Source organism: Rousettus aegyptiacus, unplaced genomic scaffold, assembly GCF_014176215.1.
Source record: "Rousettus aegyptiacus isolate mRouAeg1 unplaced genomic scaffold, mRouAeg1.p scaffold_m13_p_14, whole genome shotgun sequence".
Classification (NCBI taxonomy): Eukaryota; Metazoa; Chordata; class Mammalia; order Chiroptera; family Pteropodidae; genus Rousettus; species Rousettus aegyptiacus.
The window spans coordinates 52815996-52830164 of record NW_023416289.1 but is presented as its reverse complement, the minus strand read 5'-3'; the positions used below and the strand labels follow the sequence as shown (position 1 = coordinate 52830164).

The 14169-nt window shown below is 55.6% G+C and overlaps 1 protein-coding gene across 11 annotated transcripts in view; it reads right to left on the bottom strand.

Moving 5' to 3' along the window:
* The window catches only part of NTRK3 (neurotrophic receptor tyrosine kinase 3), a 426694-nt gene that overhangs the window by 254237 nt on the left and 158288 nt on the right, over positions 1–14169 (bottom strand). For all 11 annotated transcript variants that reach the window (XR_004954339.1, XM_036231977.1, XM_036231978.1 and 8 more), the window contains 2 exons: positions 5995–6069; positions 5203–5274 (listed from right to left, as the gene is read on the bottom strand). Coding sequence is in view for 10 of the 11 variants with exons in the window: in XM_036231977.1 (XP_036087870.1) it covers positions 5203–5274; positions 5995–6069 (147 nt within the window). In the remaining variant the exon portion in view is untranslated. The remainder of the gene's footprint in view (positions 1–5202; positions 5275–5994; positions 6070–14169) is intronic.

Genomic DNA, 14169 nt, shown 5'->3' with positions numbered 1-14169 from the left:
TCCCTGTGGGACCTGGAGAAAAGTCTCAGTGCAGAGGTTAAGGGGAAGGCAGAGGGCAAAAGCCTGCTGACATGATAGCTACCCATTGTCTTGGAACCCAGAATGGGGAAGTTACTTCAAGGAGAAAAGGCGTTGAGTAATTTACAATACATAATGAGCCAGTCTCGCCAGGTTTTCACCCCAACAATCTCAGGGAAAATGTACTGCCTTCTCATCCATGTCCTCAAGGGTCTGGGACCCTGGCTGCTGCCTCTCTCCTACCCGCCCAATGTCGCTGACTCTCTCTCCTTGTGAACATCACGCAGTTGACACATGATGCCCAAATCAGGACACTCACCCTCCTCACTCCATCACACGCCCACAAAGGTGAGTTCCAGGCCAACTCTCTCAGCTGAAGATCAAGCATGTGTTTGCTTAGGAGAGAAGTAACATGGCATGCAGAGCTTTTGGGGAAAAGGCAAGAAACTGAACACCAGAGAGAGATCCCACAACAACAACTCCAAGGGATTAAATAAATTCTTTTGGCTGCCAGAATCTTACATTACATATTCTTGGAAGTAAGTGGGCCATAGGCTAATGCTAAGAAGTCTTTTATAATAAAGAAATTCAGGTTGTAATGTAACTGTTGTTACAGGATTTGACCTGAATAGCAAAAGAAACTAAATAGAGCTTTCTCGACAGAGCTCTTTGAAGATGGCTGGTGCTAAATGCCCAGGGGAAACAGAGGCTCTCTAATAAAACCGTAAAGACCCCCACCCCTCCCATAAAGAGCTCTTTCTGTGAAAACTGGACACAGAAACAAAAATGCCTGGGATGCTGAAAAGTACATGGAATTCAGAGATAAAAGGATCAGAGGCCAAGTCCTGGCTGGTCCATTAACTGCCACGTGACCTGGAGGGAATTCAGTTATCACTTCCAAGCCTCAGGGTTCTCGTCTGAGAAATGGGCACAGGAGAACCCTCGCTTCAGTTACTGGGAGGAGTGAGCGCATATCTGCAAAGGCACCAGCACAGTCCCTGTCACCTGGTAAGTTGTCAATCAATACTACTAGCCTTTCCCTCTTCTCTTCCGATGCTGGCCTTTTTAATGCAATTTTCTAAACATCTTAATAACTTTTTGAAATTGCTTCAGTGAAAAACATTGCCCCTTTTGACCTAGGAGGAAGAGCAGAAAGATTCCCGGGAAGGCAATCAGAGGGCAGTGAGGCAGCTCTATTTCCGTAGGTACAAGCCGGACCCTCCCTGGGCCTGTCTCTGGGGCTGCGACAGAAGGCTGTCCCCACCCAGCATGGCACCAGAATCAAACGAGATCAGGCAGGCGAAAGCACTGTGAAACCCATGAAGTGTTCCAGAGATGAAAGAAAACACCACATTTGAGTGCAGTTCCTAGACAGACATCTACGTCCCCAACTGTGGAGCTACAGTGTGCGAGCTACACTAGAGAAAATGAACCCCCGAAAGGGAGCGACGAGCCAGCTGCAGAGGCTGGGCTAGAGGACGCAGCCCACAGTCCAAGTCCAACGGTGTCAGTGGACGTGGTCTTGAATCAGATGGAAACTACATGTAAGCCCATCACCTACAATTGCCTGGGTCCTTTTTGAAACAAACAGCACTGAGGGTGGGGGGTGGGGTCTACAAAGAGTCTAGGGCCTAAGTGAGGAGAACACGGTTTATTGCTCAGTATTCAAGGACGACACCAGAGATGGAGGATAGCAGTGTTCTAGTCCCCAGAGAAAATGGACTGCAGCATAGGACAGAAATCCAGCTTTTCCAGAACCAAGTGGCGGCTACCTCACCCTACCTCGCTGAGTCCATCCTCACCACCACCACTAACGACAATCACCATCATCGTCGGCAACTGCCATTCCCGAGCTCTGAGCCGGGCGCTGGGCTGAGGGCCGTGTGCGCGCCTGCCATTTCATCCGGACCCCACCCTGGCCCTAAAGTAGGCATCACTGTATTATTATGCCATTTTACGGGTTGGCAAATAGCTATTCTAAGTGTCAATGTAGAAAATCCTTCTCCTTACGAATCCTTACCCCGAAACCCTTAAGGTCAAGGAAAGGATCTAAGAGTCAGGAATATTCCAGTCTCTCAGAAAGGATTTCTCTTGATGTGTAGGAATCCCATTTTTGTCACATGCAATAAAAGATAAAGGAAACTGAAGCAGCCAAGAGAAGATGGCCAGTCACTCATGAACCTTGAAGTGGGACCCGGGCGTCCTCGCCCCCAGCCCGCTTCGTGGCAGACAGCGTGGCTCGCATCTGGCATGAGGAAGAATCATATAACGGCAGCACGGCGGCTCGGGGAGGGGACAGCTGAGCCAATCAGACCGCTTTGGACAGCCTGACATGAGTAAGGGGGGCAGTGGTTCCACTCCCTACCTCTTACTCTGTGCAGAGATGGGAGGAAAAGACTTCTCAGCCATCACCCTAAAAAAAAAAAAAAAGAAAAGAAAAGAAAGCAAGAAAAAGCCGCCACGCCAGGGCTCGGCAATTAGTGTCGGAGTAAGTGATCATCTTGTGATTGCTCAGCTGGGGCCTGAAGACTGGTAAATGCATTTGGGGGACAGAAATAGAAGATGCCGTGAGACGGCAGAGAAACCTGGCCCACTCGCCAGGAGAACATGTCCCGGAACTGCTCGAAATTCACTCAGTTGGATTTGGGGTGTGTCTTCACGAATGGGAAAGTGAATAAATAAACCCGTCAGCGAAGCCGTGCCTACGACTCACTCTCGACCCCTGTCTGTGAGCCCCAGCCTCCTCTGGATGACCACCCCCTGCCAGGGGTTATCAGAGCCCCTCGCCAGGCACTAACCCTTCACACCGAACTGCTCATCCGGTTCACCCCATTGTGCAGCCAGGCCCAAACTGCAGGGGACTGCCAGGCACCCATCCTTCCTGCTCTCAGTCCCTTTAGAGCTCACAGCAAGTACTTTGGCAAGAGCTGGCCAATGTGTCCAGGAGAAAATGGGCCCAAGGTCACGGGGAGGCGCCCTGGTACCATCAGAACCTTCTCCAAGTAGACGCTCTGCCCCCAAAGCCTTGGGAACCCTGCAAAGCTCCACCAGCCTGTCACGGCCACGGTCCAGCAGACCGCAGATCATCCCCAAGAGACGGTGGGTCACAGCCCTCATCTGAAACCTCAAGGGTAAGTCAAAGACATGTTCCAGTACCACCCACTGCAGGGACACCTGTGACCCGAGAAGCACGCCTGCTCCCACTGCTGTGGCTCCGAGAAACGTGACGTGCCTCGAGGCTGTGACTGCCCTCCCACGATTTCCCTGAGAGCTGTGGGTGACACAGTGTCCGAGAAGGCTCTAGGGCCCAAGTAGCCAGCCACTGTCCCAAAGGGAATAGAGCGTCTCCCACGCTGGCAGCTTCTCTCCCCCAGGTATGACCCCAGAGCACAAACTAGCACTCCATGTGTCTCCTTCTGCTCGCAGAGACGGCCTGTTTGGCCCATGGAGCTGAGAGGTTTTACTTTTAGTTGCCAAGATTTAACACTTAAGAGGTTGCGCTGGACCTCCACTTCTTCTTATTAAAAAATAAAAAAAATAAAAACAAAACAGTAAGTCTGGCCCCTCAGCTGGAATGCTGTACTGGCTGCCCCTCGGAGGGGACATGTGGTCCTCGGCCTCCACTGCCTTCCCAATAGCTTCGTGGCCCTTCTGTGAGATAAAAGGCAGACTTCTCAAAGGTCAAAGCTTCCTCCCCTGGGATATTTTACATGAAACTCAGATCCCTGATAAAATAAACACCTGGAACATCTGGTCCAAGACCTTCCTCTGGCCCCGGCCGCGCCTCCAGCTGCAGAGAACACACATCAGGAGATTCCCACTCCAGAGGCCCGCCGAGGGCAGGGGGCGACGCCTCGGTGAGACAGTTGAAAGAGAGGTCTCGGTCCCCGGCAGCCAATAATACCTCAGGCCCCGAGCAACGGCCACGCACCGTGCTACTTCCAGAGGGAGGAAAGAAAGTTCAGCACGAGGCAGGGGTGGCCGTAACCAATAAAAAAATATTTATCGAGAACTCACTGCGTGCTTGGGAAAACACACAGAGGCCTGGAGGTGAGGCCGCCCACCCCACCACCACGGCTTTCCGTGATCTCAGCTCTTTCTCTACCGCCCCTCCCTGCCACTTCCCGAGAGCTTCCTTGGATGCCCTGCCTCTTCCTATGAGGCTCCTGCCCAGCCCGGCTGCCCTTCCCTTACCAGATGCAAAGTGCCTCCGCCCTTCCACTCTCAGGCGGCCCAAGGAAAGGCCCGTCCGCACGTCGTTACTGTTTCTCCCCTAACACGACAGACACCACCACCCTGGCTCCGTGGACTCTCTGCTCTCGGGGCACATGCCCAGCAGACAGATGGCCACGGCAGCCGCTATCCTTGGGCAGGCAGCAAGCGCCTTGTAGGTGCGGTAGTTTGGCACTTCCCCTCATCGGCCACCCTGAGCTTCCTTTCAAGCCCACCGTCTCCCCAGGAAATGGCAGTTCTCCATCGAACCCCAGAGTCTCCAGCCCAGACTAGGCTAGGAGAAGCGGCACCAAGTTCATGTGATCCTGCCCTGCAGGTCTAGCCAGAGCCAGCACTGAGGTGGGCCCTTCACCGTCACACACCGCAGGCCAGGGGAGGAAAAGGTGGGGCTGGGGGCACAGGCAGCCACCCCACTCAGAGCCATGGGATCCGCAACTTGTCCAAAGCTCCGTGACCTTATATACAGGTGTTTCTGCTCCCCTGGGCTCTTTTGCATTGAACCCAGAACCTACTTCAACATAGCGTCTGGTCGGGCCATGCCTTCCCTCTTCTTCCAACCCCAAGTCCACCACACACACACACACTCAGGGACCTATAAATGTTCTCTGAAGGGCAGTATCCGCAACCTATCTGAGTGGAATTTCTTATCATTCACGTTCCCATAAAACTTCATCATTAAAAGTGAGCAAGCTTGAAGGTCAAGAGCCCCCTCCGTCTAAGCCCTGGTACTAGGCTCTTCCTTCCGACTGGAACCATAGAAATCGTCATATCCCAAACCTTCAATTTAAGAGGCAAAATCTGAGGCCCAGAGAAGGTAAGGGACTCGCCCCAGGGCGCACAGTGGCAAATCCGGGACTCGAGCCCCGGCCTCCGGCCTCACCGGCCAGGACGCCCCCCACCACGCGCTCCCTAGCCGCCCAGCCCCCGCGGCCCACAGCCAGCCCTACTCACATGTAGCGCAGGTGGGGGTTCTTGGCAAAGGCTCTGGGCTGGATGCTCCGAAGTCCTGAGTTCCTGATGGTCCTGGAGAGAGAGAAGGAGGGTCAGCAGAGCCTTCTAGGACACTGTGTCATCCACAGCTCTCAGGGGCAGACGGACATCTGCTCCGGGCTGAGGTTGACGGGAAGTCAGGCCGAGACTGGACCCACAGCCACCTCAGTGAAGCGAGGGCTTTTCTTCATCATCGGTATCACTGGGTGGTCCAACTGAGGACGCCGAGCTGGGGGGGGCACCTGGGCTCACAGCCCACTGGGACCTGGGGGGCAGTGCCGGTGGATGTCCTCCACCCAGCCTGGTTAGTGTGCAAGAATGGGGCTCCTGCTTAAGAATGTGGCCAGTGACTACAGGCCCCTGCTGTGCCTCCCCTCCCCACCCCCAAACCCCCAGTCACTAGCAATGAAGTCCAGAGGAGGAGGCGGCTGGAGAATCTCCTGCTCTGGGGACCACTAGTCAAGCAGAGGGCTGAAGAAAGAGCACCTGCCTGGGGGACCTGGGCTCGGGTCCTGCCCCGAAACTCCTAGCTACAGGCTGCGACGTCACGCGGCCCCCGCGCTTCCAGGCTCAGGCGCAGCGCGGGAGAGCGAGGGCTGGCCGCTGAGGCCCACGCGTATCTTCAGCGGGCGGTGCCCACTCTGCTGGGAGAGAGACGGCGGCCCCGCAGTGCCCTCGCCCAGCCTCGGCGGGCGGCCAGGCGGCCCCTCTTCCTCCGCCCTGTGAGGCCCCTCGGGGACCGGGTGCACTCACAGTTTCTGGAGGCCAGTGTACAGCTCCATGTCCACGGCGTTGAGCGTGTGCAGGCCGCGCCAGTTCTCTATGTGTCTGCAGGGGGGGAGGGAACACAGGGCTCGGGTCAGCTGAGGGGCCCGAAAGGCACTGGATCCACCACGTCGCCGAACACCTCCGACCTCGGCTTCTCCCGCGGCGCGCTGACATGCGCACCACCTGCCTGGCGTGATGCCCGTGGGGCCAAAGCACCTGGCCCGCGGGCCGCGTGCAACGTCCCCCTCAGCGCCAGGCTCCACACCTGAGACACCGGAAACCCAGTCTCCCCGTCAGTTGCCGTCACTGAGTTCCTTCCCTTAGCTCCCTCTCCTCCGCTTTCCCTTTGTAGGATTTCCTAAGAGCAGTTCCTGCCCATAAGGACAATACACATGACATGGTAAACACAGGGGAGTGCGGGGCTCGCTGGCGCCGTGGCCCAGGAGAGACACACCGCCACCTCAGGACGCCCCAGCACCCACACACTGGCGGCCCCACCGGGGTGACTGCAGCCCAGTCCCTCTGGAGGTCAAGAACACCATGATTTGATTTCCCAGAACTGACTCCGCGGAGGGGCCAACCGAGGGACCGGGGCGGTCACGGAAAGATGGCGAGACTGGCCGTTGAGGGGCCCCATTCTGGCTTCGTCTCTGCGCCTTAAGCAGCCGGCGGCTTTGACCAGGAGCCCTGACCTCCCTGGGCCTCCGTCCGTGAAGGGAGAGGACTGCGCGACATCAGCAGTTTCTCTCCTGCTCGTCACGAACGTCTGCTTTTAGAACTTTCTCCCGCGAGACCTCGTGTTTAAGGAGGTTTGTGTCAAGCAAGCACACTACATTTATTAAGCACTAATGAATTCGTCTTCTCGGACTTAGCCATCAAAGAGATAAATAAATCACCGTTAACCAGAGCTTTTTATCAACATATATAAACCAGCACTAACTCATCCTGGAGATAAATTCCAAACCAAACCAAAGACACTCAGAAGTTCTGTAAGCAAAGGAGGGTTTGTCACGGGTATGGGTATGATTTCTATATGTTTTGGGTGTTGCTATTTTTTTTTGGTAATTGACGAAATCCTCTATAATGCTCTTGGGGTCCCCAGGTACAGGACCACCAGACGACTAATTACGGAGGCCCCTTCCAGCTCTGGAGCTGTGCGAGGTTAGGATCCCTCACACCTCCACTGTGAGGAGCTCCAGCGGGGCTCAGGAGAAGGCCTGCTGCTGCCCCCCGCCCTCCCACGATCTGACTCTCCTGCCAGTGCCCCCAAGGTCTAGGCACCCTCGGCGAGAAACGCAGAGAGGTGACAGCTCACCCTGGGACAGAGCTACCCAAGGCACACTCAGGCCAGGAACGTGGCAGCCACTTGCCCCGACACCTCCTCCCTGGCCCCACCACACCCGTGGCTCTGCCATCTGCCACCAAGTGGAGCCAGAGCCAGAAAGTGTGCGGGGTGGCAGTGGCCGGGGTCTCTGGAAGAATTTCAGAGCTGCGTGGTGGCAAAGTATGCCGAGAGCCTGTTTAGTATCACATTCTCTTGGGGACCCTGCTGAGCAGCCAGACACACGGACATCTGCTGGGGACATGGACCAGGTGGCCAGCTCAGCATCAAATTCCAAGGCCAAAGTCTCCCCTTGGAAGCCTCGCAGGCATAGACCATTTACTTGATCTGGTCCCACGAAGGCAGGGACCCTGGCTCCAGTTCAGACGAAAAGGAAGCCCAGAAGGAGAAGAACGCCCTGCGCCAGTCTCCACCCCCACCCCAGCCACCCCCAGTGTATTCACCGGTCGCCAGTTCCCGCAAGCAACCAGCAGATCGCAGCGTTCCTAAAGACGGCCGTTCATTCACGAGCGCCTAGCTTCAGACAAGGACCCACTCCTAAGCAGCTGTCAATCAAGTACTTTAAATAAAGCGAAATCATCTTCCTTAGCCCACGTCAGAACTCTGAAAATGTGTTTTGATCACGGTTGAGCTGCCAGTCCTTCCTGCATTCTGACACTTTCCCCTTCTCTGCCCTGGTATCCTCAGGCCCACAAGCCTACCCTTCCCTGCCATGGGCACACGCCGAGGCAGGGCGGGGCGATGAGTGGGCTCCCGGGTGCCGCGGGGTCCCTGGTCAACAGAGTCTGGTCCCTGCTTCCTCGACGGGGCCTGAGTTTTTCCGCACTGGGAGCTGGGATGTTTCTAGCCACAGTGCAGTGGTGTGTTTAGGAGACAGAGCTCGAGAACTGGGTCGGAGAACTACAGCCCGTGGGCCGAACCCAGCTGGCTTTCGTCAGCCTGACGTTTTTTCAAAAGTCAGAAGCAGAATCCTATTTCACGACATGGGAAAAGTGTATGAGATTCCGAGGCCACTGTTTACACCTATTCGTTTACTATTGTCCATGGCTACTTTTGCGCCACAAAGATGGACCCGAGCAGAGCTGCAGAGACAGGTCAAAAACATCGGCTTTCTAGCTTGCACAGAAAAGGGTCGCTGACGCCTAGAGCCGGGCGGCCAGGATGCACATCGCCGCCCCCACACCACCAGCACCTGTCTACGTACTTCACCTGGCTGTGCCTCGGTCTCCTCATCTGTCAAATGGGGCTAATGAAACACCTCCGGCATAAGAATGACATGAGGAGTAAGACGGTGTTGCAGGAAGCCCTCAGGAAGTGCTAGCCATGATGATTATTTATAACCCCGTGCCTTGCAGAAGCTGAGCAATCTTTTCTCAGTTTTCAAGCTAAAAATGGCACCGTGGTTCTACTGGAAGTTGGCATCTCTCAGCAGTCATTGATAAAAACAGCACGTGGCAGAGGGTGGAGGGGTAGTGAACCTGTCATTCACGACCCCCGGGGACGCTGTTCGAGCGGAACTTTTAAACAGGCCCCGGGCTGCACAACAGCAGCTCAGAGCGGGTTCTGCGGGAATGCAGGGCAGCGAAGGGGCTCCCCGACATGTGCAATGGCATCAGCAGGGCACCCGCCAAGTGTTCCTGTGACTCGCCACTTGGTACCAGCGCCGGAGGCTCAGTTACGGTGACTGCTGGCTGCTCAGTGCTATTAGGGAGGGCAGGAGTTTAAGTGGAAAGGGCAGGCTCTAAAAACATAATAGAAGCTAGAGTCTGAGAGCAGGTTTGCTCTGCTTTTGTTCACGGTGAACGGTGGGTACTCTGGCCTCGTACAATTACAAGTGACTTCTTTCTGGGAGCTTTTCTGGGCTGTCCAGGTTGTCTTCACTGAGCATTTGTCATTTGAAGAACAACGACGATAATTTTTAAAGGAAGGTTAGGTGCGTGAACTCTGCGCGAGGTGGTCCCTGGTCACCCGTTCCAGGGCCGCACACGCACCAGCCCATCCCGGCAGAGGCGCCTCAGGGAGACACACGCCATGGGGCGGGGGTGGGGGCAGGGCGGAAAGAAACGCAAAGCGAGGCCAGAGTGCGGTCAGGGGGCTGCGAAAGCCTGTACCTGTCCACACGGGCGCAGAGACCTGCAGCCTCGGTCCGGTCTGTGGGCGGTGACGGGAGGCTGTAGAAGGCAGGCAAGGAGGGGGACTCCAGGCTCCCGTGCCCACTCTAAGTAAAGCACCTCCACTTTGGTCTCAGCTAACACAGTGGTTCTCAGCTGGAGGCGATTTTGCCTCCCTGGAGACATCTGGCAATGTCTGAAGACATTTTTGGCTGTCACAACTGGGGTAAGGGAGTAACGCTGGCACCTAGTGGGCGGAGGCCACGGATGTGCCTAAACATTTCAAAAATTCACAATACAGGCCCCACAGCAAAGATCTACCAACTCCGAACGTCCATGATACTGAGGTTTGGAAACCTGGCTTTCTCGTGAAAGGCTTCTGCCATTGAAGAAAGAGTTCCACGGCTTCAAACAGCAACATTTTTTAAGTGACTACTTTGCAGCAAACACTAACAGGCCCCGGGCGAAACCAAAAAACTTGCCTGTAGGTCGCTGGATCCGGGCGAGAGGAAGAAATCAAAAGCCATGGCTGCCGGACCCTCTTGCATCGAGGACATAACTTGCGGAGAAATGAGGGGCTCTTTGGCCACTGGACCACGGCCAGTCGGGGTAACACATTCCAGAAGCCACGACGGCCTCCTCTGCCTGAGCTCTGGCTGAAACCCTCTGGCCCAGGGCCTCTCCCAGCCCCGCAGGTCTCTCCTCTGCGTGCCTAAGTCTGCTCAGTGCCCCATCCCTACCCCCTCGCCACTGCCCTTCCTTGACACTAGAGAATCATGACTCTTTCCAAGATCTAACATGCAACCCTTTTCCAGAGAGCGGGAGGAAGTGAGGCTTAATTCGTGACAGCTTTGAGCTCCCGGGCCACAGCCAGAGCCGGGCGTCGGGCTGCAGCTCACAGAAACCTCAGTGGTCAAAGATGCTGCCGCCAGGTAGACCGGGGGGTGGCGGGGCCAGGGGACCACTCCTGGGCGCAGTCTCTCTAGAAGCCTGAGAAAAACCCTCCGAAAGGAAGCCGTTCCCAGCGATGCAGTAAAACAGCACCCAGCTCTGGAGCAGATACACCCACCACAGACGGGGGCTCCACACCCATCTGGGGGATGAGCCGGGACACAGTGAAATACTCATTAATACGTCCATAGAAAACAGAAAATTCCTTTGTGCTAGAATAAATTCAAGTGTGCTTTTGCACCACAGCTTTCTTCCTCCTCCTGTTTGGCTTGAGCCAATATGGAAATGAACTGGCAATCTCCGTGCACATGAAAATTAGACGGGACAGACTGTGTGGCCCATATTTTAATTAAAAACATGTCATGTGGATATGTTTAAGAGTTGTTTATAATGCCAATATTTAACTCCTATACATAGAAAACTCTAGACACTGAGATGTCCACCCCAACCAACACCAGGGACGCAGGTTGTTGGGAAGGCCGTTAAAGGGGTAAGTCGCCCTACACCTGACAGAACTTCCCTCGTCAGCCAGGTGCTCAGCAAGACAAGGAGTTGGTTCATGTGACAAAGGAGCTTCCTTCTTTCCTTCAGATGTGGCAGGCCCAGTACTGCCTCATTTTTCCAATCTTTCCTCTGTCCTCCCTCGCTGTCAGATCACTGGTATTTTCACTGTAAATTCTCACTGCTATTAATGAGCTTCTTCATAACCAAATTTTCCAGACAACTAAATTTAAATGCAAAACGTTTGCATGTTCAACTTCCTTGCTAGATGTTTTTTTCTCCCCTAAAATGCATTACACACCTCCTTGACTTTTCAAGCAGAGGAGACCGAACGTGACTCACATACTCTTGATGAGCCTGGATGGTCACGACCTAAGTGGCCAGTCCCCCGAGCTGCTCCACAGACACCCTCAGAGGCTCCACAAGTATGCGGGGTCTGTGCCCCTATGCCAACGTGACTCCTGAATTCTAAAGGTCACTACACCCACTCTCAGTGCTCGCCTGCTCTTCCCTTGCTATCGGGCTGTGGGCCATCACCCCCTTGTACACGCCTACCCCCAGGCCCACCCTCCAATGTGCTGGGACCAGTCTGCTCTGCAGCCCGGGGAGCACACAGGCTGCCCCAGAGAGGACACCTAGCTCTGTCACTCTGAAGCTGGGTGCCCCTGGGCCGCTCCTCAGTCTCCTCCCAGGCAATCCAGTTGTGAGGATTGGTGCAGTGAGGCCTGAGACCTCGATGCAGTGTGGCTGCACCACGCCAGGGCGGCCAGCACAGGCCGCGTTACTCCTGCCGGACTTTGGTGTTATGTGAGTGAGAAGAACATGAATAAGGATCTACGAGAATAGGAAAGGATTCACACACTCACGCACACACACGCGCACACACACACAAGGAGACAGCAGGCATTTGCCGTCTGTTGTCTCTGTTTCGCATCGCCTTTCTGATTAATCGAGGTTGCCCGGTAAGTGAAGTACTCTTGGAGATATAGTTATAACTCACGCTTCCCCGGTGGCATCGCTAACAGGATGTCGCACACACCCGTTCTTGGAGATGCATCCTGCAGGAGGCCGCGGGAACGCGCACTCTCCACATGTTTTTGTATACGAGCTTTTCACCCCTCCCACACAGAGCACGAGGGCTTCGGATGACAAGGCTATGTACAGATGTCCCTTCTCTCCAGACTGTGCCCCAGCAGACCTGAGGCTCCCATCCCCTCCACACCTGAGCTCTGTTCCAAGATGCAGACCCGAACTGAAGTATGGAGTTGGGTGCCTGCGGAAAGGGGTCTGGAATTCCACTTTCTAACAAGTCAGCGTTAGAGTGCACACATGCATGAGCACGCGCATGCGTGCACGCGCACACACACGGAACATGCTGTGCATTTGACTTCGAATCTTGTAGGGCAACGAGGAAATTGATTTGTTATCCAGGCATATTATGTCTAGTGAGCCAGACAGAAGCATTAGCTTTCAATTATCTGATATGTTTAGCATTATAAACAAACCGTCTGGAGCAACAGCTCCATGGAGCTCAGGCACCAAGGAGGCTGGGGAGGAGCCGCATCGGATCACACCAGCCAAGTCACCCGGCTCTCCCTCCATTGATAGCTGTCAGAGGGGATACTAGATGCCTGGGGAGCAGACCTGTGAGCCTAGGAGCCTTCCTGGGCTGGCAACCCCTGCATGCCAACGTGTTAGCACACAAGCTCTACAAGCAGCTGCAGGCCAAGGACCACAGTGAACCAGTCCCACAGCTGGGACCCCCCGGGACCACAGAAAAACACACTCTGATCACGCGGAGAACAGATGGGAGACGACAACATCTGTGTCGGCTTCCTGATCAATTCCGAAGCTCATGCCAGGAGCAGGGAATGTTTGTGCACACACCTGTACTCTTCGGAGGCTGAGATGCCGCGTCTCCCAACAGAGAAAAGATCAAAGGCAAGCCCACAAAGCCCTCGCTAGCAAAAGACCTAACTCCCAGGAGCAAGACCTCATCTGGGACTCAGCCAGCCCACCGGGGAGTCTGAGCGGTCCTGCTTGAAGCCCAGCCTGTGACCGCACTGGCCTGCCCCTCGCTAGCCGATCCCCTCCATGTGCACTGCTGCTACCTGGGCGGGTGGGCTCAGGCGGGCGAGCCCGGCAATGCGCACGCATCAGCACGCAGGTAGCCACCGCCTCTCAGCTCCGCCCAGCCGTCTCCGTCTCCCTGGCCTCCCTGCTCCCCCTCTTCTCCCTCACCTGTCTCTGTGCCACAACCGTCACTCTTAAAAATGCTGCTAAAGACTCTCCAACCACTTCCCTTGGCTCTTACAAATAAACCATGGCCCACGAGGTCCCGCATGAGCTCGCTTCCACGGCCCCTTCTAGCACCTTCCTCTCGGTTTCTGGGCCGAGCCACACTGACCCGCCTTCCACCCCTTAAACACGTCGGGCTTGTTCCCCGCCAGAACGTCCATGAAACACTCCTCCTGGCTCCTTTTAATCCCTCAGGTCCCCACTCAAAGGTCACCTTCTCCCAGAAGCCAGCCCTGACCCCACGTGGCACACAGCCCCCCTCTCCCCCTCCAGCTGTGCTCGGGCACAGGTCCCGTTTATGCCCTTCACAGCCCCTAATAACCGTCTGCAACTGTCTCGTTCGATTATTTGATTACGTGTTTGTCGTCGGCGTCTCTACACTAGAACCACAATGCATGGGAACGGGGATCGTGTCTGCCGTTTTCATCAATCATTCACCTCCAGACTCCTCACACGGGCAGTTGGGCCACGTACGCACCGTGCTCAGCATCTGCAGCGCACCCCCCTCTCACCCACACTGCCCCCGGAGCAGCCCCGATCTGACCCCACAGGGGCCTTGAACTTGATTTCTGAGAAGAAACGTAGCCCTAGCACACCATTCACATCCCGATCTGGGACGGGCATCCTGGGGAACCGACGCAGAGCCCAGCAACGGTGACGCGAGAGGTCCTGGGAGGCCGGCGGGCTGGATGTCCCTCCCAGACCAGACCTCAGGCTGCTGCTCGCCGTCACTGTCGGGACTGGGAAGGCGGGCAGCGGCCCCCCTCACGAAACGTGGGGAGAGACGAGACGGGCATGCTCTCGGCACCCGGCACACCTTTTTCATTCTTCCCTTCCCCGCATGGCGACAGCCTCCTCCAGAGCACGGGCTTTCCAAGGGCACGAACCAGAATCTGTGCCTCCAGTGCCGTGCAGAAGCTCAGCGACATCCGCGTGAGTGAACGAACGACTGAGTGA